The sequence below is a fragment of the Pteropus medius genome, unplaced genomic scaffold, assembly GCF_902729225.1.
Source record: "Pteropus medius unplaced genomic scaffold, Ma_sr-lr_union100, whole genome shotgun sequence".
Lineage (NCBI taxonomy): Eukaryota > Metazoa > Chordata > Mammalia > Chiroptera > Pteropodidae > Pteropus > Pteropus medius.
Window position 1 is genome coordinate 22,838,206 of NW_024352787.1, and position 26,147 is coordinate 22,864,352.

At 42.9% G+C, this 26,147-nt stretch overlaps 1 protein-coding gene across 5 annotated transcripts in view; it reads right to left on the minus strand.

The window, feature by feature from the left end:
- GALNT17 (polypeptide N-acetylgalactosaminyltransferase 17) overlaps positions 1–26,147 on the minus strand; it is a 408,494-nt gene that overhangs the window by 131,461 nt on the left and 250,886 nt on the right. The window contains exons 1-3 of one of the 5 annotated variants that reach the window (XM_039849005.1): positions 874–965; positions 687–778; positions 180–264 (exon numbers count right to left, since the gene is read on the minus strand). The exons of 1 other annotated variant lie outside the window; for it this stretch is intronic. Coding sequence is in view for 1 of the 4 variants with exons in the window: in XM_039849003.1 (XP_039704937.1) it covers positions 874–953 (80 nt within the window). In the remaining 3 variants the exon portion in view is untranslated. Of the gene's footprint in view, positions 1–179; positions 265–686; positions 1,014–26,147 lie in introns of those variants that run through there. 3 more of the 5 variants (XM_039849006.1, XM_039849003.1, XM_039849004.1) reach the window with 3 other exon arrangements.

Sequence of the window (26,147 nt, forward strand, 5' to 3'; positions counted from 1 at the left end):
AATCTATCTGTCTCCTCTTTGGCCCTGAGAATGAGAATAAAAAGTATTCCCTGAGAATTTATAATGACTTGCCAATAATAGAGTTTGAGATTTAATTTACATTAGCTGTACAGGTAGGAAAAAAGCAGCCTAGAAATTTACACCTGGGAGTGACTGGCAAAAGCAAGTGAGAAACTTACTGGAGAGACCCAATTCAACCCAGATCCAGACACCAGACAACACAGAACTCCAACTTGGTAGCTCCAATGCAGGTGAGCTCATAATCTAAAATTACAAACATATGAGGAAACAATCTATTATGAGTGAGAGTCAACAAATAAAATCGGATTAGAACCCCCAAGAACTTGAGATAATAGAACTATCAGATAGATACCGTAAAATGAAAATATCCAAAATGATTAAAAACATAAAAATAAGGGTCAAAAACATAAAAATAAGGTTTTATGGTGAAAAAATTAGCAGATGTGAAAAATAACCAAACAGTTTCTCCCTGTTGCCAACAACAGTGGCAAGTACTATATGTTCTACATTCAAATATAGCTTTATAATTTATAAATCAAGCTTTTAAGGTTAATTTATATAATTCATTTGGTCCTCAGAAAAATCCATGTCATGGAGATGCAAATATTAAATTACTCATCTTAGAGAGGAAGAAAGGGAAGCTCAGAAAAATTCAAGGGACTTACACAAATCCAGCTCATCAACGAGGAAGCTGAAAATCAGAGAGAATCTTCAGAAGAGGCTTCCCTCTCTACTCATACCTTCTTGGTGAATATTTCTTAATGAAAGAGATACTGTCTTAGTCTGTTTGGACTGCTATAACAAAATGCTACAGACTGGGTAGCTTATAAACAACAGAAATTCATTTCTCACAGTTCTGGAGGCTGGAAGTCTGAGGTCTGGGTGCCAGCATGGTCCCGTGAGGGCCCTCTTTCAGGTTGTAAACTTCTCATTGTGTCCTCACATGGTGGAAGGAGAAGGAGAGCTCTCTCGGGCTCTTTTATGAGGACATCAGTCTCATTCAGGACAGCCCTGTCTTTATTACTTAATTACTTCCCAAGGCTCCACCTCCTAGTACTATCACTTTGAGCATTAGGATTTCAACATATGAGTCAGGGCGGGGGCTGGCGGGACACTCTAGACTGATAGAAGAAACTCTGCAAGGAGGACTACTGAGTTCCTGTAGTGTGAAGTCAACAATAGCCTCAGGCCAGAACCACAGAGCAACTTTCCTTCCTTGGCTTGGAGTGCTCCCTCTATCTGCTGAGGCAGAATCCACCTGCATCTGCAGGTGGCTTGCATAAAGGTGAATCGCTGGCTGCTGCCAGTTCTCAGAAGGGACTCCCACCACTCAGGACTTCATGATTTGGGGTGGGAGAGGGACAATGCATCATTCATTTCTTCCTTATGTTAGGGGGAAATAAACTGGATGAAAACTTTGTTAGGGTCAGTTTTCATGTAGGGCACAAGATGAGAAACATACCCTCAACCATGAGTTAAAATCATAACTCAACCCTGGATTACTATAATTCTTTGACCAAAGGACAAGGGAAAATGAAATTTTTTTGGACTGTGGGATTTCTTTTTATAAGGTTAAGCATTTCCTTGCTGGAGACACTAAAAAAAGCTGCTCGGGTAGCTTTTTCCTGAGAAACCCTCCTATATTCTGACAGCTCAAATTTATCAGTTATTGGGATTCAACACATCTGCCAGGTGGGATCTTAAATCTGATGAGGCTCTAGATTCATTAACCTTGGCAGAAGGAGTCTGGGTAAACCTGCTTGCAAAATATCTGCTGTATATTTTAATTCTCAAAAGGGCAAGAAAGTAGAATACAGATCTGTGTATCCTGCTACAGTGACATCCTTGACTATTTCAATAGCCTTCTCAAGATTATCATTATTTTTTATTAAAGAAGAGTGGCTTCTCCTAGAGTTACAGAGCATCAGCAGTGAAGGGAAGGGATGCCTCCTCTGGACTCTAAGCAAGCTTTGTTCCTCACCTCTCAGGCTTTGATTTCTTTCCACCTTGACTTGCAGTTATTCACCTACATGGTCTGGTTATCCTGCTCTAAATACATGCTTATGTTTTAGTCTCCTTGTGTATCATCAACAGCATTTAACACAATGTCTTTTCTTTAGTAAGCTTTATATCAGTATTTGTTGGGTAGCAAATGAATAAATGGGCCTGACTAGGACACTCTTTCTTCAGTTACTCTCCTGCTTAAAGAAGTCTTTTCTGAAAAGAACCTCCATGTGTATTCATGAGAGAGCAGCAGTAATTCAGAAAGAGATAATGTGCCAGGCAACAAGTAGCCACATTTATAATTAAGTAGTTCTGTCCGTTTTTGTTTCGGATTTGAAACCTGATCACGTTGGGTTCTCAGGAAGAATTCAGAGGAAGGTGCTCCAGTTTCAGCTCATATCTCCTCACGTTGTCAGGGGTTGGAAAAGAGTAGAATAGTGACCATTTTACACTGGTAGAAGGGGGCTCACGAATGAGAACTGTGTGGGGACAGGAGACCAAAGAATTAATTCTCTCTCCATACCACCTGGTAGCAAGTGACCATCGTTCCTTTAGCTCAACTCTATGATGTAGCTTAAAGAATCCAAGGCGGGCAAGTGTGCAGTAGGGATTCAAAACAAGAGAAGTGGATCTAATGCAGCTATTGACAGTTAACGAGCTTTGTCTTAAGAAAGAAAATGGCCCAGTGGTGAGTGCTACCTTCATGGGCAGTTCAAACCTCCTGTTCTGGTTGTGAATTATAACACTGTCACACTCAGATAATTGAACAGAATGCTTCTAGTTTTAGGAAAATGGCCCAGAAATATACATGCACAATGAAATAAAATATACATTTAAGGCTATTAGCTGTTGAATTTGTTGGAATAGAAAAAAGAAAAACAAAAACAAAACAGAAATAACCTAGTGTGCATTGATAGGTCTTGATTAAAATTTTCCACAGGGCAGATGGACTTCTGTCTGTTGTGTGTACTGCTACACCCAGCACCCAGAACACTGCATGGCACACATAAGTGCTCAATAAATATTGGTTTATGAAATGAATGAGATGGCATCCAACTATTAAAAAGCCTGAGGTAGAACTAAATTCCGGATATGGATATGTGCCCTTGATGTATTAAGTGGAAAAAAGTAAGTTGCAGAAGAATATGAATGATGTACTCAGAATTTTGCATGTCACAGGTGCCATCAATATATTTATTGGAAAAAAATTCATTGACTTTATGTAGCATTGGCATCATGTACGTACTAGTAAATGAATAAAGAGAAGTGTCTGGACGGCTAGGTACCCAAATGTTCAAAGGAAGGGAGTAAGATAAGGAAGCCTTGGTTTATATCATTCTCAATTGGTTGAATGTTTTACGACAAATATATTTCTATTTTTATAATTCAAATAACATTTTTAAAAACTCAGCCTCCAAGGACCCCTCCCCCACTCCACCCCATGCAAAGTGCCCAGCATAGTAGCTTGCATAAAGTGTAATCAGTAACCACTGCTGGTCCTGCGCTGCCTCCTCCCACCTCTCCAATAGAATATGAGGTGAGGGGTGGAGAAACAAGCTCCTGGGCTCAGCTCCTGAGCTCACAAAGAGAGGAGAGATAGTAGAAACCTTCATAAAATGAGGGTTAATTTGACAGTGGAGAAGCTATTCCACCACCGCATTACCAAAAAAGAGGAGGTTGGTAGGAGCAATTGATCATTTTATTTCATCACTTCAAGGGACTAGAAAGATCTTTCACAGGCACTGAACTTGCTCTCAAGTTTAAAGGCTTTTAAATCAATTTTATTAGGTTAATTGACGATCTCTTCTGTGCACTTTTGCTCTGCAATCTGCCATGTCCTATCAGGTTGACTGGAAAGCTCAAAGTGGAGTTCTTGTTCCTTTATCCCTGCTGAAAACCAGAAACAGGAAATGAAATTGCCCTCCACATGCCACTGGCTTATAAGCTAAAGGAGTAAGAAGTTATTTCATCCTTTATGGAGGAGCACAGTGCTTGAAATAGCACTGGTAAGTTCTGATTTCCAGGGTTTCAAGTGGACTTGAAAATGTGATTGGGGCAGAACACACACTGAGAATTTTTTCTTTCCTTTTAAATGTCTTTAATCACTTTAAGTGTTCTAAGTACAAAATTATCACTGTTTATTCATTTAACAGCTGAGCCTTAACTTTGTAACAGTCTCTCTCTCTCTCTCTCTCTCTACACACACACACACACACACACACACACACACACACACACACAGTTTCTCAGGCTGCCATAATGAATTACCATACCCTGGGGGGCTTACATCAGAAACTTATTTTCTCGGAATTCTGTAGACCGGAGGTCCAGGATGAAGGCGTAGACAGCTGCACTCCTTCCAAAGGCTCCAGGGAAGAACGTCCTTGCCTCCTCCAGCCTCCAGGGGCCCGAGGAGCTTTGGGGCCTGTGAATGCAGGGCTCTAATCCTGGCCCTTACCTCTGTGTCTGTGACTTCTCCTCTTCTCTCTCTTATAAGGACATTTGCCATTTGCCTTAGGTCACACGTGGATAATCTAGATGGCCTCATCTCGAGATCCTTAACCCAATCGCATCTACAAAGACATCCCTCCACACACTTTTCCAAACAAGGTCACAATCAGAGTTTCCAGGGATCAGGATATGGGCATATTTGGCGGGGGTGGGGTGTCTACCATGCAATTCTCTACCCTATATTAGGCACTAAGGATACAAAGATACATAAGCCACAATTCTCTCCATGAAAGAGTCATAGTTATATGTAATCAAATAACTGATATAATGCAATTCAAAATCTACAAGATGGATGGAAACAACACTCCTGAGGCAGAGACTAATTTAGGAGAAAGTGTAAAGAGGAGGAGATGTCTGGGCTGAATCTTAAAAAAATAAATAGGCCACCAGCAGGCAGACAGAGATGCAGTGTGATGAGAATGGGCATCCAGGCAGCAGAGAGATTATGGGCTCATGGAGGAAGGAATGGGCATTCGAATGTGCATGGTGTGTTCAGGGCATGCAAAGTAACCCAAAGGGACAGGAGCATAGGGTCCTTGTGTGGGAGCCTTGAGGGAGGAGGAAACAGGAGATAGGATTGGCCATGGGGGGTCAGGATGTGAAGGTTCTTGTTCTTCCAAGTCTATGTATGCCAAGCACTTGTCATCACTCAACCACAAAGGGCAAACTTTTAGTCACCTCAAACTTATCGTATGCATGCACTCCCTATTACATAAGAAGCTCTTCAAGCTTGAAGGCCCATTTCTTTCCTCCCACCTGAGCAACGAACAGTGTCCAGGCCACAGCTGTGTCCAGGGTCTGGGTCTCTGAGTCAGGCTGCCCAAGCTATACCTGGAGAAAGGGTGAGGTCTAGACGTAGGAAGTTCCCAAAGGCAGAGTATTGGGTATAATCAGAAATCTGGGTGAATATGTCTGCTAATGATGCTAGCCCTCTTAGTTATCTCTAAGAAAAGGAGTTTAGTGAGAAGAACAGTGACTAAAGTTGATAAACAATCTCTCTTGATGTTTGGTCTTTAATCTTTGATAGCTAAATGCCCAATAGCTGATTGTTAAAACAGTCAGTTGAGTCATAAAGTGATTGTTAGACTGAATTCATTGATTTTTATTGCTAAACGAGCTCCAGTTATGGCCTAGCTAAGGTGTTATACAGAAGCAGAGTCAGAAATTCCAACTGTGGGAAATTAAATGTATGTATTTCTACAAATTAAGTTGCCTTGGGGAAACCAGCCTCAGGTGCAGAAATACTCAATGTTTACCAACTAATATTTCAATTGCTAAGACACCTTGTTGGGTCTTAACACGTGGCCCAGAAATGACATCTGTCTTTTTGATAAGCAGAAAAAATGAAATCATGACCACATGACCAAGGATTTCACGCCTACTACTTTTCCTACACAGATGCTTGATGCAAACTCTAGAGACAAAGACAGTGTGGTCATTATTGGACCATATGTTAGAAAGAAGTATCACAAAGTGGGATGACTTATTGTTTGCGTGATCACCTGTTGATAGCAGAACTTTATGGTCCCCCAACAGAATTTTGACATACTTTTACTTTATAGCTAAAAAAATATATAGAAATTAAAGGAAATGTACTAAATTTGACTCAACGGCCCTTCTTTTCCATAGAGATCTAATCTGGTGTCTTCATCTGTCAGGGAGCATGAACCTGGATTTCAGAAAAAAGAGACAGCGGAATAAAAATAGCATGAGCCAGACTCAGATGTCAGTTAGCATCTGGCTAGCACCCCCTCATGCCACCTCCTCATCAGGTGGCGAGGTGGATGAAAACAAGAGAGAACAAAAATGCCTGATCATGCTAAAGCTTGGATTTGGGCAACCTACTGCCAAACCTGGCAGAAATATCTACTAACCGCATGTCAGTGGGGCTGGTTGGAGAAACACAACTGTGGCTTCCCTCTTGAAAGAGCCTTCTTGCCATCTGGAAGGATGATAAGAAAGTTATATGCCCCTTCTTCAGTATCTTCCCACTGGCCTAAAGGCTCAGAAATAGAGAGAAACAGAAAATTGTGCAGCTTGGTTCCTACTACTGTGGAGGACAAGATACTGGGTTGTATCATTCTCCTTTAGGAACCTGAAATACCCAGAGAACAATAGGCTGGAAGTATGACGGGAAGGAGTATGATGCACGGTATCACAGAAATGCAGTTTTCATAAGTGAGCAGGGAAGGGAGACAGTAGCACTGAGACTGTGAGACTCAACATGAAAAGTATATGCAAACACTCAAAAGAAACCCCAAACACTCAAAAGCAAACCTACAGAGCCTTAGAGACCCCAGGGATGGGGTAAAGAGATGACACCACCTCGGCCAGCAGAGATGCATGAATGAAGCTTCTAGATGTACACCTGTGACCTGTATACAACATTCTGCCCCCAGCTGTAAGGACTGCAAACAGGGAAAAAGACAAGGCCCTGACCCACAACTCAAGACTAAGATAATCAACCTCCTTGCCCAGCATCTCTCCAGAGGCTGAGAGTCTATGGAAAGACACTGCAATGCAAGGGGAAGGGAATATCTTCCTGAAGTCTCAAAGAAAGAGTATAACACTGAAATTATTTGTTACGGGAACCAGAAAAATTTTTAAAAAGTTTACTGTAATCAACTGCAAGATGCAAGAATACATACTCTCATGATCTTCCCTAATCTGTTTTCTTAGACATTATTCTTCATATTTATTTTATGGATTATGGCAGGGAAGATGGACATTTTTGTTGCCCTGCAATTTAATAAATTCACGAGCTAGTCATTCATATTACTAGTTCATATTGGTTGCTGCCTTAATTCCCTAGCTTTTCTTCCACATGAGGTTGTTTAAGCCACTTAATGAAGATAAGTTCCCTTAGAGAATTCAAATTTGTATTAAGAAATAGATTTCTAAATGTCTTGGTCAAGTGATGAGTAAAAGAGAAACCTGAGCATCAACTACTGTCCTCCCTTACACGGGGTCATAGGTGGAGGCAGGGTGCACACTCTGCCTCGTCCATCTCCAGAAATAAAGAGCTTGGTATAACCCAGGCCAAACGAAGGAGACACATTGGCCCTGCTATGGTAATGGAGCTTTTACTAGGAGAAGCACAGAATCTGTAAACAGATGTAGCAATAGACACATTCCCTTCCCTGTATGTTTTATCCTTTTCTTCCTCCCCACTTAGCCATAGTGAGTTTTGGAGGTCTACAGACAGGAGTGGACCCACAGACAAAAACAGGAAGCAGCCTCATCAGGGTTGCCTCTAGGGCTTCAAGCTCTGCATAAGAGACCTCCTGAGGCTCATCAGAGAGACCAGTTAGCAACATAAAAATGAAGTACCTGTGAGAGGGTCTGGCAGTGCCCTTGTGCATATGACCCATGCATGGTAACTGGCCAAGGTGAATTTGGAAATTTGTCTAAATTTGGTCTTTTAGACCCTGGTCATCTCAGGAGACATCATCTGACCTGTGTTATTCAGCTTGAAAAGCGTTGACATTATTAATACATTTAGACATATGCCAGTTTTAGACAAGTACTAATCAAAAGACTCTGTACAGGTGATTTGTCTATTTTCTCTTAGGGCTAAGCCCACTCTTCTAAACCTTGCACTGTGATACTGGGACAGGGAGTCCTCAAGCGACATTTTTCAGGACCTTTGGCCTAATTATAGCCTGGTTAAATTTCTGATTAGATTCTGATTAGATTAGATTATAGAGATTATGTGCCTTAAAATTAGATTCTGCCACTGGAAGGCACTGGCAGGGGGCTTGAAGTCAGGAGAAGGAAACAGGATTCATTTCCTGACTTCAGCTTGGGTCTACAGCTCTCAGGAAAGAAAGGAGGCAAGAGCTCCAAACTCCAGTGAACCTCAGAGTTCTTGGCACCACCTGTACTGGGCCCCCAGGTGAACTGAGCACTTGCCATTAACACCCTCTCTGGCTGAAACACCTAGCTTGTCTTCTATGTTCTTGACTGGACCCAAACTGACTCCACTACCTTTAAAAAATACACTAAAATTTTGTGAGGTTTAAATGATTTATTACATGGAAAGTACTTAGAATAGGGTCTGGAACATAGTAAACTTGAAAAGCGCCAAAGCCAAGTCACTTATAATTATTGGTTATTGTCACTCCTATTATTATATCTGCTGCTGCTTTTGAGCTACCATCTAGCTCTGCACTATCCTATACTGTAGCCACTGGCCACTGATAGTTACTAACGTTTGATATAAGTGAATTAATAAAATAAAATGAAGAATGCAGTTACCCAGTTGCACTGGCTACATTTGAAGTGCTCTTAAGCCACATGGGCTACTGCACTGGTCAGTACAAATATAGAACTTTGCATCAGCACAGAAAGCTTTATTGGCCAATGCTGATCTAGATCACTGTGTACCAAAGAATCAACAAAGAGCCTGTTAAAAATAAAATTCCTGTGCTCCTCCAAAAGATGCTGACTTGGGGGGTTCATGCAGTTGGTGTTGGTAACAGTGTCCCCTCAGGAATTGCTTGGTTCCCCAACGACATTTTAAGAGTGACTGAGATAGAGAATGGGTATTTATCTCCTAACATTCCCCCAAAAGTCTTTAAGAGAAGTGTGTGTGTATGTGTGTGTGTGCGTGTGTGTGCACATGCGCATGCATAGGCAAACACAAAATACTATTAACTCACGATTAACCAGAGCAACAGAAATCAATATTTTCAAGATGATTCCAACTCAAAACAAAACCTCAGTCAACCCAGATGATCAGGAGCTTATTGACTGTGCTGAAGGGACATCCGGGACCCAGAACTCACCGCCTTCTCAGCAGAACTGTCATTAAAGGACAGCTGACCAGGTAAGCAGGAAAAATGATAATTAGCCAAATGTTTCATGAGCCACAAACTAATTATTTGCTCTTGTTCACCTTTCGAATCATAAAACTCATTGTTCAGTGAATGCTTCTACTTTGATTATAACCATCTTTGTTTTTAAACAAAAAGTTTGTTTACGTTTATAGGAATTTATACCTCAAAGCTTTTCCACAGAACCCCAGGAGTCAAACTTAAGCAACACTTTGTAACAATGAATTCTTGATTGTGTAATTAGCTTTGCAAATACTAAGGTAAACATAACTAAAATTCACAGATTATTAATTACCTAGCTGTGCTGTAAAACATGCATCCAACCTTCTCCTCTCACAGAGATGCACATGGAATGCATAATCTGCCTAGGAGGGTGTTATTCAATACACTGCCCAATCCCTTTATGTAAAGACCCATATAGTAAATGCTTCTTGAAGCGCAAAACTGGGAAAATTGTCTCTTGCAACGTATTCATGCATATCTCACTACCAGCAAATGAAAGCGAGGTATTCCATCGTTCTCTCTTTGACTGCTAGGTGGGCCATTATATTTCCATTTTATATGTAACCTTACATTTTATTTTAGGTTCAATCTTTTTTTACATTTATGTCACATGGTTTAAGTCTTATATGTCTCCTCACATTTTTTTCCTGCAAATAGAGGATTATAAATTTATCCATCGATCCATCCACTCACTCAAACTATTCTTCCTTGCTGTGGATGACAGTAATAATTCAGTAACTAATTTCACTAGGATTTCTAACTCCCCCCCTGCCCCCCGAACTTACTGGAGTTATAAAGGGAGATAGAGTATATTAATTGAACACAATTAATGTTCTCTCTGCTCTGACCATGAGACGACATGGAACAGACACCCAGTCAACCCAAAGCCTGGAGAAAAGTTACAGGGCTGTCTCCAACCTGTAGATGACATGTGACATGAATAACAATGACCTTTGTTGGTGAGATCACCAAGATTTGGAGGTTACTGGTTATGCCACATAACAGAACAGATTCTGATTAGATTAAGTTTACAGATTATGTACCAGAAAATTAGATTCTGCAACGGGAGGCACTGGCTTTTATGTGAGGATGTTTAAACCATATGATGAAGATAAGTTCTCTTAGATAATTCAGATTTCTAATTTTGAATTAGATTTTTTTTTTCTGTTGCTGATGCAAAGGGACAGCCTGGAGCACTGGCAACATCTGATGGAACACTCTCACCTCAGATCAGCTCATAGGACACCAGGTCAGAGACACGTGTGTGTTACGTTGGTCTAAAATCTTCTAGCAAAGAAATAGAAGTATGTGAAACAGAAAGAATTCCCAGACAGTGAGGTGATATCAAAAACAACAACAATAAAATTCAAGGTCACTCAATAAACCTGTGCCCTGGATTACAAGAAGAGGTGAGAGCTCCTGCCCTGTTATTTTCAGGCTCTCTGCCCATTTTATATCTCCCCTGCAGAGTCCCTTTGGGTTTGCCGCACTGGCCTTGATTACTTGGCCCCCCAAACTGAAGGGAATTTTGGTGAAAACCTTGGTTCAATAGTCATATTTCAAAAGCAAAGAAAAGTCAATTAAATACAGAAAGGGTATTAAGGTGTGTGTGTGTATGTGTGTGTGTGAGAGAGACAGACAGACAGACAGACAGACAATTTCAGGAGAAAATAAGGGTCACTTCTGATGAAATGTCAAATTCCTTGTTTCACTTTTACTACAGACATTTTAAGATTTTGCTACATTTGAAGATTTGCTGTACATGGCAAATATTTATTAACTAACCAACTATAAAATGAGCACAGCACGAAAAGACAGTTAAAAGTTTACACAAGTCTTTGAAGTCGAGAATAAAGTGAGCCTTCTGTGTCAGCCTGAGGAGGACAGGATAATAATCAGGCCAGAAAGGAGGGAAAACAGATCTGCACGTAGTTGCATCTTTGAAAGCTCAGCCTCAGAGTTGTTTTCAATTAAATACCAGGAAATCTAACGACAGTCTCAGAGGCCTGACCTCACATAATCAGGGGTCAAACAGTTCTTCACACTTAAATGGTGCCATTATGTGATGATTTTATTCTAATTTTTGTCTTCTATGGATTTGTATTGTCTAATGACCTGTATAATAGTTTTCTGCATAATTTTTATATATCATACTGATCTGTCTTTAGACCTTCCTTCTCTTTTAACATTTTACAAAAGGATGTCTTCACATATGCTGAATTAGCTTCACTCATTCAGAATTTAATGGATATCTCCATCAACAATCATAATTTTTGTGACAACAATGGATGAAATGCCTTTCATGTTCAATACATTGTACTCGATACAAGCTGGACACAATAAATAAGACTAGATTCTATTTTAAAATTCTAATGAAAGAATGTAATAGAGATCAGAGGTTGATTAAAGTGATAATGACATGAAATTGAATAACTATTAAGGCAAAGAAAATGATCATTGCTACGAGTGGGGTGCAGATGAAGGGGCCATAGAGAGATTACACTGAGTTTGGAGATGAAAGCGGGATGCCTGGAAGAGGTGGCACCGTGAGAGCTGAGGCTGCTTCTGAGCATCGGTAGACGAGGAGAGCATTTTCACCAGGTGTAACCATGTCGATAAAGCCATTCAAAGCAGAGAGGTGTCTGGAGATGTTGAGAGCATAGTGTGGCTCCAGTTTGTAAAAGAGTCTCTCAATGTGCATTTCAATGCTAGAAGTCTTGCCTGGTCCCCTGACTAGGCTCAACCAGTTTGTGAGGAATTGGCTACAGATTCAGGAAAATATGTTGGCATTAGAGAAAGACAGAGACAGAGTAGAGAGGTGGGGAGAGAGAAGAGAGAAGGGAGGTGGAGAGAAAGAGAATGAAATTGTAATAACCTAGGTCCTATTTCTATTCTTGACACTGTGTGCAAGTAGCAGTCATATCAACTCTTTTCTGAAAAAAAAATAAAAATAAAAATAAAAAAATAAATAAACAAATAGTCTAACATCCCACTAAGAGGAAAATAAAAATGAAGAAGAAGAAGTGGGAACATTTTGGACTAAGAAAACTAGTGGTTGGCACTTGAAATATCTAAGCAGGCAAGTTTAATAATTATTATAGATGTGGTCACAGAAGTAAATGTGATCGTCAAATAGTCTTCAGAGAGAATATAGCTAATGTAAAGCTTAATAAACTGATAATAATGTAGGTCTAAAATGTTAGATTTTATTAATAGAGAGCAGAAGGAAAGGAAGAAAGAGGAAGGAAAAGTTTTAATGAATTAAATAACTTGTCTTATTTAGAGAAAAGTCAACCAGTTGCGATTTCTTCTTGACACCAAGAATTTAAAAATATAGGCTTTCAGTATTTTTGAAAATAAAAATAAAAGTGATAGAACTAAAAACAAAAAGAAAAAAGAAATAAAAATAAACCATGTATTTTCCAAACCACCAGAGAAGACGAAAACAAAGAAAACATACATCAGAGAAAAAGATAGAAAACAAAGGCCAGAGAAGTGAGCAAATGGAAGGTATAACCTGGAACACAAAGTAAGGGCAACGATGTTAATTATGACAATAATCACAGGGAGTTTAGGCTCCTATACTGAAAGGTTCTGTACTGAGTTTTAAAACAAAATCTATTCATTTACTACTTACAAGCAAGATGCTTAAAACAAATGCCACAGAAAGGTTTAAAAGATAGGCAAAGATTTACTGGGCAAAGCAAACAAAAAGAAAGCCAGGGTGCAGTGCTGATATCAGATCAATGAGAGTCCAGCTTGCTAGCCCCGTGTATACCAGAGACCTCTGCTAATAAGGCTTTCTCACCGCTTATCATAAGATTAAAACAGAGAAGTTACATTCTTAAGAATACAATGACTTCACTTTCTTGAACATCCTCTTTCAAGAGCAATTACCACATGTTTTAGGAAATGCATCTGGTACACCATGGCCATCTGCTCAGCCAGTTGGACACTGAGGTTTTGCATGGACTTTGGGTGGAGTTCCGTCAGAGCTCTACTACTGGGGCAGCTTAAGCCAGTGGTCCTTAGGTCTCGGTGGCATTAGAGTCACATGGTGGATTTGTTGGGTCTACCTCTAGAGTTTCTTAATCTGTAGGTCTGGGGGCCTTGTAATCTGCATTTCTAATACGATCCCAGAGGATACTGATACTGCTGGTCCAGAGAGAAAACTTTCAGAACCACTGGCTTAGGTGATTTATTGTCCTACTGATCCAAAAACCCACAGTGAATCAAGAAGCTACCCCAGGTGAAACTGAATTCCACCAGGTAGGAGGCCCTGGCTCCGTGGCCACCTCACTGGCCTGAATAACAGGGCTAGTGGGTGTGGTCAGTCCATGACAGCAGAGGCCCTAAGAATCACCTTCATCACCTCAGAAAGGACCAGCCAAACTCACGAGGGTGTGAGGATTGTTTGAAGCACAGAGCTGATGTTGTACCAGAATCATACCAACCCTATGTGTTTCTGGCACATTCTGCGTTCTTCTCCAAGAGAAGACAAAGCCTGGATCCAGAGGTCCCACAGTGCTGTGCAAAGAACATTGGACGAATGTCAGGGTCCCAGGTTTTATTTTCAGCTGTATCACTAATCGCTTCAGTGACCTTAGGCAAATCACTAATGTCCCTGTACGTTGACTTTTTCTTAAATGAGACATTTGGATGAGAAGCTTTCCAAGGGCCTGTATGGTCTAATCTTCTACGATTCCTTCTAGAATCAAAACTTTAGGGGGAAAAAGTTTCTATGGTTATGGGAATACTCACCCAACAGTTACTCTTTTAATAGAGACCATCTGTTACTGTTTCAGATGTGTCATAAACACAACAATGCCATCAGCTGGAAATCTGGGTCCCTTGCTTGCATCATGATTGATGATATCCAACCTGCCACCAAATGTATCAGAAAGAAATCATTCTCCAGGCAAGCCAGTGTGGTGAAACAAGCTGGGCTCAGAGCCTGGGCATGAGAAGTCCAAAAAGGATAGAATAAAGCTGCCTTAGTCGGCAGCAGGCCCAGAGCTGGGTTCAGCCACAGTGATCTGATTAAACTGCCATCGTCATTCTCTGGGGGCAGAAAGGCTGCCATGTTGGCACTAGGGTTCCAAGGACTTCATGAAGGGGGTGTGGGTGGCTGCAGTTAATACAAAGATGGGCTCCCAGGTAGGCCCTGGAAATCTGTGATCCAGACTCCAGGGAAAGATGAGCAGGGGCTGGTGGAGATTCTCCACGCAGATGAGCAAGAATGGGGAAGAAGGCGGCCTTTATACTAGGCAGACTTGGCTGTTCTGACCACTGGAAACAGTTCAGAGCAGCTAAAAAGCCTGGCTTTTGCCTGACTCACTAGCACACAAACCCATAAACACACAAATGCACATCAGCCCTAGAACCAGCCTTCAAAAGACACAGGGTTGGCATGTGTCTGAGCACCCACGGTCATAGCTCTGTGTGTGACATTCTGGAATCCCAGCACCCAGTATGCATGCACACACCTGCATACACACCCAGAATCTTCAGTGACTCCCCATGACCCTCAAGAATCTCCCACAGGCAGCTTTTGCTGCCCCCCCTCCCCGCCCACACCTATCTGGAGATCAGCTTTGCACTTCAGAGAGTGCCAAAAGATTACACCAACCCCTCGGCAGATTTTATTGCAGATTCTGTGGTAAAATGGAGGAGAATGACATTATTTTCCACTCAGTAAAACTTAACCCAAGCTGTCTACTGGTTGTTCCTGTTCGTTTGCTCCTTTTCTCTCTTCCTGGCAGTCCTTTGGCTAGGTCCCTGCATTCCATGCCCCATCTTTTCCTACCATGCTTGCTCTACACTCCTAACGCCACCCCCTGCCCAGCAATTTTCCCTGGAACCACATTGACTGAGAACATAAAGGTCAACCTACTGGCATCAGGATCCAGAACATGGCAGGATGGCTCCCCCATCTATCTGCCTTTCCCCCCATCCACTTCAAGTATGTGTTTGCAGCTTCCAGACACACACCCTCCTGCCTCCTTCCTCCTCGTTCTTGTCCATGCTGGTCCCTCAGCTGGATGTCCCATCCTACCTCCTTTAAAATGGAATTCTAGCACCACTTTCTTCAGGAAGGGCCCTGAAGAGGCCACATAAGATCAGAAGGCCCCCAACTCTAGGTCTCCATGGGACCCTGTGAATATATCAACTGCAGTCTAACGCTTAAGCACCTATGATAAGCACCTATTTAAATGTACATCTCCCTCTTAAACTGTGACCTCTTTGAGGATCTTTCTGACTCCTCAGCACCTTGTGCAAAGCCTTGCACATAGTAAATGCTCAACAAATGTTGAGCATTTCTGGTTGGATAATGGCCCCAGTCATTTCTGCCTCCATCTTCTCCGCTCCTCTTGCATCCTGCGTTTACATGGTAATTACATATATATCTTTAGAAAATTGCTGAACCTCTTACAGATCACACTTCTTTACTTGTCCTACACCTCGAGTCAGCTTGACTCACACTTGGTCCCTCCTGGCTTCTTCTTCTCTGAAGCCACCCTGACTTGATGCCAGCACTTTAATTTGGAAAACTGAAATATGTCTAAATGATTGTCAACCATGACTTTGAAGAATCCTTGTGATTTCCTGAAAGAAAGAAAGGATGTCTTTCTCCTCTCAATGCCTACTAAGACATTTGGCAGAGTGTATGGTTACAAAATGAATGTGTGTGAGAATAAATTAATGAATTGCTCAACATTCACTGATTAAACCATTTACCTAATCTAAGCAAGAGACAGGTTAAAATACTCATGGAACCATTTATTGGAACCCAGAGAATCTTCCAACTTCCTTCCAGGCAAAGATTTTAATCTTGTCTTGCAGTGGGCTTTGAGAAATATGTGTTGTTCAGAACATCAATCTTTTCTCCTTCTGCCCAAGAAGCAGTGGGAGAGTATATTCAAATCATATTTGGAGAAAGCTGCAGGTTTTTGGAGCCACACAGCTATTCTGAAGCTTCCTGGTGACTCACTGAGTGAGGAAGCATTCTGGAAATAGTCTTAAGCCATATTGATTTTAGTAACACATGCTGGACTGTGTCTCTTGGGTGATTAATGCTATCCTGGTTAAATCTCACAGTTTATCTGGGACTTACAGAAACACCATATTCAAAGCACAGCAGGTTACGATGCCTTTAAGTGATGGCACCCAACCAGAGTTCCTTGGGAAACCGATTTCTGGGTTAGAACTTGGGTCCCAAAGGAAAGGACCAGGAAAAATGACTATGTGAAGATCAAATAATTGTTTTATTTAGAAATCAAGAAAAACAGAAAATGTACAGGATCAGTGGAAAATAAGGACAAGAAACATGAGGTGGCAATTACTGATGAGCTTCCTCCCACATTATATTTATTTTTATAAACATCATGCCATGACTCTGCTTAAAACCCTCTAAAGGCTTCTCTAAATGCTACCTGCTTGCCCCGGCAGAGAAGGCCCCCACAATCTGGCCCTGGACACATTCTCTGCTCCCCTTCACGGGCTCCGGCCTCCGTGCCGTCATCTGGTTCCCAGAAGCGGCCTTTCATGAGCTGCTCCCTCAAACATGAGAACTTCTGGTCCCAACCCTTTCCCACAACTGGTCCTTCCTGCCCTTCACACCTGCAGCAGTCCCCATCACTCTATTCAATTTCTTGCATAGCATTTATCACAGGCTCAGGTCTTCTGTTTCTAGTTATTTGGGGGCTGGTTGGTTCCATTCTTCTTCCTACTGTAGTTTGTAAGCTCCATGAAGAGAGGGGCTTTCTCTGTACCATTCACCACTGAATTTTCTAAAACTAGAATGACCCCTGGCATGTAATTATAATCAATTAATATGTTTTATTAAATGATTTATTTTCATGATCCTACATTTATCTTGAAGTCTATGTAGAGTGATTTCTAATCTAAAAGGAAAAACAACAACCCCAAAACTAAAAAGCAAATAAAAAGAAATAAATCAGCTGGCAGGACACTCCAAAGCTGTGTCATTCCTAAAGAAGCTGCACATGAAGATCAATAAGTTGGGCAAATAGGCTGAGGAACAGCACTCCCCTCCCAAGGTCTTTGACACCCCTGTCAGCAGCTCCTGGGATGATTTCAGGCTCTGAGGAATGGTGACACCAGAGAGAACATAAATGTTGGCTAAGACAGCATTCCTCCCAGCTGGCCGAGCAAAGCCCACACAGGGCACTGTGCACTCTGAGCTTGGAGACTTGACCAAGCATGGGTCTGGGAGGCTGTAACTGCTTCTAGCTAGGACAAACACCGCATGTTCAGCTCCAAAGGACAAAAGCCATTCTCCTGGGCAGGAATCTGGGGAGGAAGCAGGGACACTGCCATTGGTGAGGGCTATAGGCAGAAAAAGAGGAAATGGATTCCTCTATGTGGCAGAAAATGGGCCTGCTCTGTCAAGCTTGTGGGCTGACCTCAAGGCCCTCTTGCATGATTCAATCTTCCTAGAGGAACCCTACATACCAGAGGAGCACAAAGTATGTCCTGCACACCTCTGCTCTCTGATAGAGGCCCCGGATCTGGAGCAATCTAATCAGGGGCAGGCAAGATGGAGAGAAAAGGCCATTTCTCCACCCAGTCCAGCCCAGAATGAAGGGATTCTACAGTCATGCCCTCAGTCCCATGGACACATGCTGAGGGCTGCTTTGTCACACCTCCAAAACCATAAGACCCAAGTTCTAGTCCTTTTCTGCTATTAATCATTGTAGATTCTGAGCACTTAATAAATTCCTCAGTCATCAGAATGAGAGAGGTAATAGCTCTCTTCTCCTTATGCAGAAAGCAAAGGAGAAAAACAAAAGACAAACCAATTTAAAGAGGGCCCATACCCACGAGTGAGGGGAGAGCACCATCAAGGGTCTTTTTGTAACCTCAGGAGGATTCCTAAGAAGCTCAACCTCAACAAGGCCCTACCACCAGCTCTGATAAAGACCTTTCTAGACAGTGAACCCCACAGGGGGATAAAACAAAAGAGAGAAAAGTGAGTAACGTAGCTTGTCATACAATAAACAAGCTTTAGTAGGAGATGAGTTGTGACATCTATGCAGGACTGCCCCACCCCCTCAGTCTGGCTGTATTCTGCTGGCAGGGGGTCTCCTGGCAGCTGCACAGTACAGAAGATTCAGGGAGAAGAAAGATGTGCTTTCCTGGGGGTTGCCAACCCCAGCCTCTCACTGGTTCCTAGGGCAATTAAACCACGAGGTGGTCAGGCTCTAGTGGGAGAAGTCTCACCACGAGGTGGTCAGGCTCTAGTGGGAGGAGTCCACTGAAACTGACCAAGGCAAGAAAGTAATTTTGGCGACTGCGAACCAAGGAGCAGGAGCTTGGATTTAGATCTGTGGAGAAGTTAAAGATGCTGGTGGCAGAGCGAGTCTGAACAAAGGACTGAGAGAATTAGGGCATGTTTCAGAAAGATTAACCAGACATCGAGGATGGAGGCTGGACAGGTGAGACTGAAGGTGGTGAGACAGCTAGGAGATTTTACCAAAAGAGAGGAAACAGATGAGCATTTCATGAGGGTGCAGGTGGACGAGAGAGGGAAGATGGTAGACATTTACAATGGTAGATCCAGTAGGACCTGGTGCCTCATCTCTCAAGGAAAGCATCCTTCACAGCAAGGCCCCAGGTTCCAAAAAGGGAAAGACACTGTTATTGCCTCAAAAGGCTAACACCTGCCTACCAATTCAGGTCAGGTGAGACCAGGATACCTTCCCTGATCACACTTCAACTGGGTTAGGAACCATTCATTCCCACATGCTCCAATAATGCCTTCTGGGGGAACAGCACCTCCCGTATTCTTACATTTAACTCATCCACTTTCCCAACCAGATCTTAAGCTCATTAGGGTACGGGCAACATTTATCTTAGTCATCATTGTACCCACAGTCCTGGGATGTAGAAAGCTTTTAGTTCATGTCAATTTCCCTTACCAGAGTTTTCCTGCATCTTTTTTCTCTTTAGTAAAATAATAATAATAATAATAACCAAGGAGAGATTGCTCGTGTTGATAACTGTTAAAGCTACATAATGGGTGCGTGGAGGGGTGTTATACTATTCTCCCTACTTTTGTATATGCTTGACGTTTTCCAAAAACAAAGCTAAAATAAAAAATAAACTGAAATTGCCAAGGGAAGAATAAAGATTTAGAATTTGGAGTTCCTTGCCTTTCATGGAATGGCTCAATCCGTAAAAAGACAGTTCAGCCTTTAGTTACAACAATCATCCTTGAAAAACAACACAAACAGCCTAATCAACCCTGGAACATAGAGAAGGCTGTTTGTGAAACTTAATTGCCATTTTAATGTGCTTTAATTGCATAGAAATGCTATTTAATGTAGTGTTTCAGTTTCCATTTGCCATTTTGGGAGATCACAGTGCTCAAAAAGAGAGGAGGCTAGGTTGTAGCGAAAGGAATCTTGGCCCATTTGACAACAATGAAATACTTCCCGGCCAGCGACCTGGGCCTCATTCTGCTTCTCCCCCATGGCCCCGTCCCACATCCTGCCTCTCCTATGACACGGGCAGCTCAGCCCGTGCCTGGCTGTCCAAGGCACAGAGAACAGCATCCTGGGCAACACCAGGGCACAGTTACCACCAGGATAAATGGGTCACAGCCAAAGTGGGCCACTTCCCAGGTGGTGGAGCCGAGGGCCTCGAAAACATCTGGGCCTCAAACGTCCCTCACACCAGTCTGCGAAGGAGCCCCAGAACAGAGGGAAAAGGAGCCGAAAAGCAAAGTTGCCCTCCGAACATTCGTGCTGATGACTCAGGCAGACATGTTCTCACAGGGCACCTTCCTGAAATGGTGAGAGGCTCTGGGCCTTTTGTGAGGCCCAGGAGGCAAGGCCACCGTATATCAGGTGACCAGAAGAGAGAGAGCTGGAAAAACCACCACCCAAAACTACTTTTCCCTGTCACATCCCATAAGACAGCTGGGCAAAGAAGGCAACCTCAGTGATGCCAGGAGGATAGATTCCAAATTATCTATATATTGGCAAAGAGTCAATGTTGAGAGAACAAACTCCAATGCAGATAAAAGATTTCCTTAAATTTTCAAAAATATCAATGTAATATACAGATGATGTATTATAAAACTGTACACTTGAAAGTTATGTTATAAACCAATGTCACCTCGATAAATTTAATTTTAAGAAATTTATACATCAATAAAAATAAATTAAGACAAAACAGAAGAAAAGAATGCTTTTCATCCAGGGAGATGAGACTTGGATCCTAGGAGTAGAGTGGCACATGGCAGTTACTACCAGATATGTCTAACAGAAGCAGGACTCTGGGATGTCAGGCAAGAGAAGGCAGCTCTGGCTAATCCAGGCAGCAGCATCAGAGAAGTCTGTTGTGGGTGGCAGGCAGGACTGCCACGCACGGTTGTGCAGGTTGTGCAGGTTGTGCACTGCCCAAATCTTGATTTATATATTAATTATGATGGTCTTCCAGCAGATGGCAGTAAAGTGTCTTGTGCTTTTTCTTAATTTGCACAAAATGATGTTTGGGCTAGCGAAGATGCTAGTGTCAGGCTCGTGTCACTGATGAGTTTTAATGGCAGCATGAGGGCCAGGTGGGATGGGAGAAGGCTAACAGAAATCCGAGGCTAAAGTCCTAGGCAAATGGACTAGGTCTCAGCAGGAAATCAGGTCAGGCTGCCTCCCTGCTTACCACACTTCAAGATTTCACACTGCTTTTGAATAAAAACCAAACCCCTTACCGAGATCACGAAGAGCCTGCTTGCAGGATCTGCTGATTCCACTCTCTTGTCCCACTTCATCATGCCCCCTACTCACTACTCCCACTCTAGCACCCCCTGCTTCCTGTCTGATACTACAAGCTCCTTGCTGATTTCTGCTTCCCCCACTTTGCAGGTGGATGCTCTTTCCAGAACTCAGCTAAACTGCTCAGTCTCCTCCTTCAGGTCTCAGCTTAGAGAGGCATGCATGCCGATCTTTTCTAAAATCACATTACCCTTCCACCTGGGAAGAGGTCGCAATAAATGAGATGAACATGATGAGAGACTTTTCACAATGGCCTTCCTGTATCTTGGAAGAGAAAGTTGCGACTTAATGGAGGGAAGCAAAGATGAGGATGAGAAGAGAACCAGGCGCATTACCGGGGAGAAGCACAGTCAGCAGGTGCTGTCAGAAGCAGGCCCACGTCCCTCAGGCACCACACACCCACCAAAGCCTGCAGCTTCTGGGCTTGTCTTCTGGGGTATATTCTGTGTTCTCTGCATTGACGAGGGCTTGGCCCATGAGCCTGCACCCTGGGCAGGCTGGACGTGCCAGGGAATCAGCACCAGAAGTGACCCAACTGATGGAGGGCAGGATTTTGGTGGGCAAAAATCCCAAAGTTAGGCTAATCTAGAGAGAGTGAAAGTAAAGTAGTAGTTGTCTAGGGCTGAGGGATGGAGGGGCTGGTGAATGATGGCTAAGAAGTACGGGTTTTCTTTAGGGGATAATGAAAATGTTCTAAAATTGATTGTGGTGATGGATGCACAACTCTGTGAATGCACTGAAAGCCATTGAGTTGTACACTTTAAATGGGAGAATTGTATAGCATGTGAATTACATCTCAATAAAGCTCTTTTTAAAAAGACCCCAAGTTTTCTCCTCTCCTGGGAAAATGTTACGTTCCATGCAGGTTCTCAGAAGGTCCCCCAAGGGCTGAGTCCAGCCACTCACAGCAATGATTCGCTCATGAAAGCCCCTTCACTGCCTTGCTTCCCTTTCACAGTGTGTTCTGGGATCATCTCCCCCAGTAAATTGCTTGCCCCGAGGCCTAACCTCAGGGTCTTCGGTGACATTCCAGACTGAGACACAGGCTCTGGTTTAAATTCTAGCTCTGCCAGCAATGTATTAGCTTTGGGCAAGACGAAGGCTCAGGGAAGCCAAGTGTTTCCTTAGCTACAAAATGGAGATAATTATACCCACTTTATAAACATTCTCGTGAAGATTAAATAATACAACAAATATAAACACCCAAAACAGTGTTAAGCACAAGAAGTAACAGAGATGGGAGTTAGCGAAGTAGATAGGCAAGTAGCTTCTGGGCAGTGTAACCAGGGGTTAAGCCAAATACACACACACACACTGGTTACTACTATCACACACGTAACACACACACACACGCAGTGTTCATGAAGTCTTCCCAGGAACCTCTGACATTCCAGAACCAGGCAAAAGACTCAGAGCAGAGAACCGTAAAGCAGCAACGCTGTCACATGGCAGTTCCTGGGTATGAGGCTTGTCAGAGGGGAGGGACCATGGTCCTCTGGAGGGAGGTGAAACATGCACACTAATAGCCCCAATAGGTTTCTAATCTGCAAAACCCGGGCTACAGAGCAAGGCTGAGGACCTGAGGACCTGCCTCATCAGGACCTGTGCAGGCATGGGCCAGGAATAATCACCTAAACCAGCAAGGGCATCAGCTCCAACAGAACAGCAGGGCTCAGCTGACCCACCTGGAAGGGGCTGCCTGTGTTCACCTGTCCAGTTTTTGATGACTGCTCTAGCTTCTAAGGAGCCAGAAAAGCAGGCAAACACTATCACTGTTTAGGTGATGACAGCTAGGTTTCTATCTTAAAAAGCCAATTGGAGATTACACAGTGTCAGAAGCAAACATGGGGCCATCGGTTTTTGCACAATAGAATCCTGATGCTGAACTGCCTAATGTTTCCAGGTTGCCAAAGCCCAGGCACTGGATTAGCTGGCTTAACATAATTGCAAAAGAGACATAAAATGCCTTTTTAAAATATGCTGATGGCTGTCACACCCCTGTGATTTTCATTGAGGTTTCATTTCTTTTTTTTCCTGCCTGGAAACAAGGTCCCCAGCTCTACAAATCACCACAGGGAAAGAAGCAAAGCAGAGGAAAGGTGAAGCCAGCACATAATGAGTGGGGGGCTACAGGCCTTCGCGCTGGCAGCTCAGCCCCGTCTCATTAAGACAAAGAAGCTGGGTACAATTAGAATGAGGCGGCTTAATTTCTTTGGGGTGGACTAGTGTAGCTTAAAATAGTTAATATTTTGTTTTATCTTCATTGACTTGTCTAATAATGCAGAAAATATCCTCCTCGGGCACTGAACAAAGGAGATTATCCTGTCACACAGACTTAGCGAGGGCTGTGAGCTGAATGCTGATCCCAGGTGTGTGCAACTTGAAATCCCCCTGCTTAAAACAATTAGGCTTATCGCGGAGGGAGACACTTCCTTTTCCTCCCTCCTCAGCATTCAAACACTTCCCAGCCATGCAGACCTGCACCACAGCTCCTTTCCTCCTCTGGGGAAATGTGCAGTGTTCTAGATCACTCTTTCAACTGACAGGTAATAAACAGGTAATCAGAATATGCAAATTACTACTGTGGTAAAGGGACCCAGCTCAAAGATTAAGCAACGTATTGGCTCGTGGCTCAGTTGTAACCACAGACACAAGCCGGTTTAATTTTCTTGGTGTGTCGAGGCTGGCCCACAGAAAATTCAGACTCAAGAGTCAAAGGGGACCATGAGTGAGTGTTTACTTCTAGGAAGCAGTTCCAGCAGAACCATCCTAAAATTATTCTGGACATGTGACAAGGTTTTTGTTCCAGAAATCAACTAGGTCGTATGCATAAACACAAGTGTTTTCATCATTTGGGGCTTAATTCTCATTGTATAAAAAAGTGTTACCAAATAAGTTCAGCATCAAAACTATGTGTCCGGACTTGGGAGGGCAGGACACACGGAAGGAGGGTAGAGATGTCACCTCAGACCTGGTGCATGGAACCTGCCTTTGAAAGCCTTCCTTCTCTGCTGGTGTCCTCCTGTTTGATTTTGATTCTTGGTTTTGTTTCTGCCAAGAGGCAGGAAGAGAGAAACTAGAGCCTTGGAACCTGTGGCTTCCACATTTCAGGTAGATATTATACTTACTAAGGAGCTGAGAGCAACGTCTGGTTAGATAATCAGTGATATAAATTCTCAGTGCCACAAAAACATAAGTAATCAATCACTTTCTGTCCTCACATTTTTTGCCAAGGTCTCTAAGAGTAGGCACCTATGGAGAGCCTTCAAGGGACTTGTACTCAGAGGTCAAGTGTGATAAAAAATAATCATACAATTAACTGCAGTCGGAAACTCAGAAGGAGAAGCACATGCTAAGAACATATAATGGAAAAATCTGATCCATCAGGAATGCCATGAAGGTTCTTTGGAAGAGAAATGAGAAAGAATTAACTGTTAGAAGAAGGAATAGAAGACATCCCAGCAGTGGGACCAGCACATGCAAAAGCCCTGGGGCAGGAAGTGATGTGCAGGAAGAAGAGAAGGGCTGGTGTGGTGAGAGCAAACAAAGCAAGGGGTGCAACGGTTCCAGCTGGGGCTGGAGAGAACCCCCATCTCTGTGGGCCAAGTAAAAGATTAGACTCCTAATCCTTAAGCCAAGGAAAGCTGCTGCATTATTTAGTGTGTGAGCGCTCAAGACTGTGGGGCGTGATCCAATTTAAATTTTGACAAAAACCTTGGTTTGCATTTTGGGATAGAAAGAAAAGAATGTCTGGAAGGGATAGAAGTAAACCAGTCAAAGGCTACAAGAGAGGAGCATGAGAGAGATGCAACAGTTTGGTCCAGGGTGGTTGCAGCAGAGTGGCAGAGAAGCAGAGAGATTGGAGAGAAATTCAGGTCAGAACACTGACAGCTGAATGAGACACAGAGGGTGAGGGATGACAACGTGTCAAGAATGATGTTCCTGGCTGGGTAACTGGCTGGGCAGTAGGAACACTCACTTTCTCTTTTAACCAAAGGTACATTGCACTCTCCCGGGTTTCCTCTTTGCTCTCAGGCTGCAGCTCCACATGTTGATGTCCCCAAGGCTCTGTGTAGTGACTCTTTTTCTCTCTGTGTAACTACCCATTTTCCCTACATGACCTCTTCAGCCCATGGGTTTAAGTAACAACACTGAGCTCCCAAATCTCTAACGCCAGCCCTGATTTCTGCGGACTCACCTATCCAGCCACCCACTCAGCATTTCCACGTGAATGGCCAATAGGTACGTCAGATTTAACATAGCCTAAATAAAACTCTTAAGTTACCCGCAACATACGCCCCCCAAGTCTACACCATTTCAAGAAATGGCACCACAATCTTCCATCTCATTGCTAGAACTAATGGTCTGGGAATCTTTCATCCTCATCTCTCATATTTAATGCTCACAAATTCTGTTGCCTGAAAAGCATGTCTCAGATCTACCCAGTTCTTCCCTCACTATCATTCTCACTCTAATCTGACCACCGCCACGCTCTGGCTGCCCTCCTGCAGCAGCCTCTGCACTGCCTCGCTGCCTCCACATGTGTCCTCTACAGTCCATTCTCCACTCAGAAGCTGGAGGGATCTTTTAAAACCATATCATGTCACTTCTCAGCTTAGACCACACCATAGTTTTCATCCATTTAGGTCACAATCCAAGTCCAAGTCCTGGTCCAGGCTTTCCTGTGTAACCTGGCTCGCGCCTCCCTCTTTGCTCCATCTCAGATCATCATTCCCTTCACTGTCTAGAGCACACAATGGAATTCATTAAGCTCCCTGCAAATTTCAAGATTTTGTTTCTATCTCAAGGTCTTTCCATCACTGCTCTCTCTGCCATGAATGCTCTTACCATCTAATTTCACAGGGTGGCTGTTTTATTTTTATAAAAGCTTTATTGAAAAATAATTCACATACATTATAACCCACTTATTTGAATTGCAAAATTCAATGGCTATTAGCATATTCACCGGGTTGAG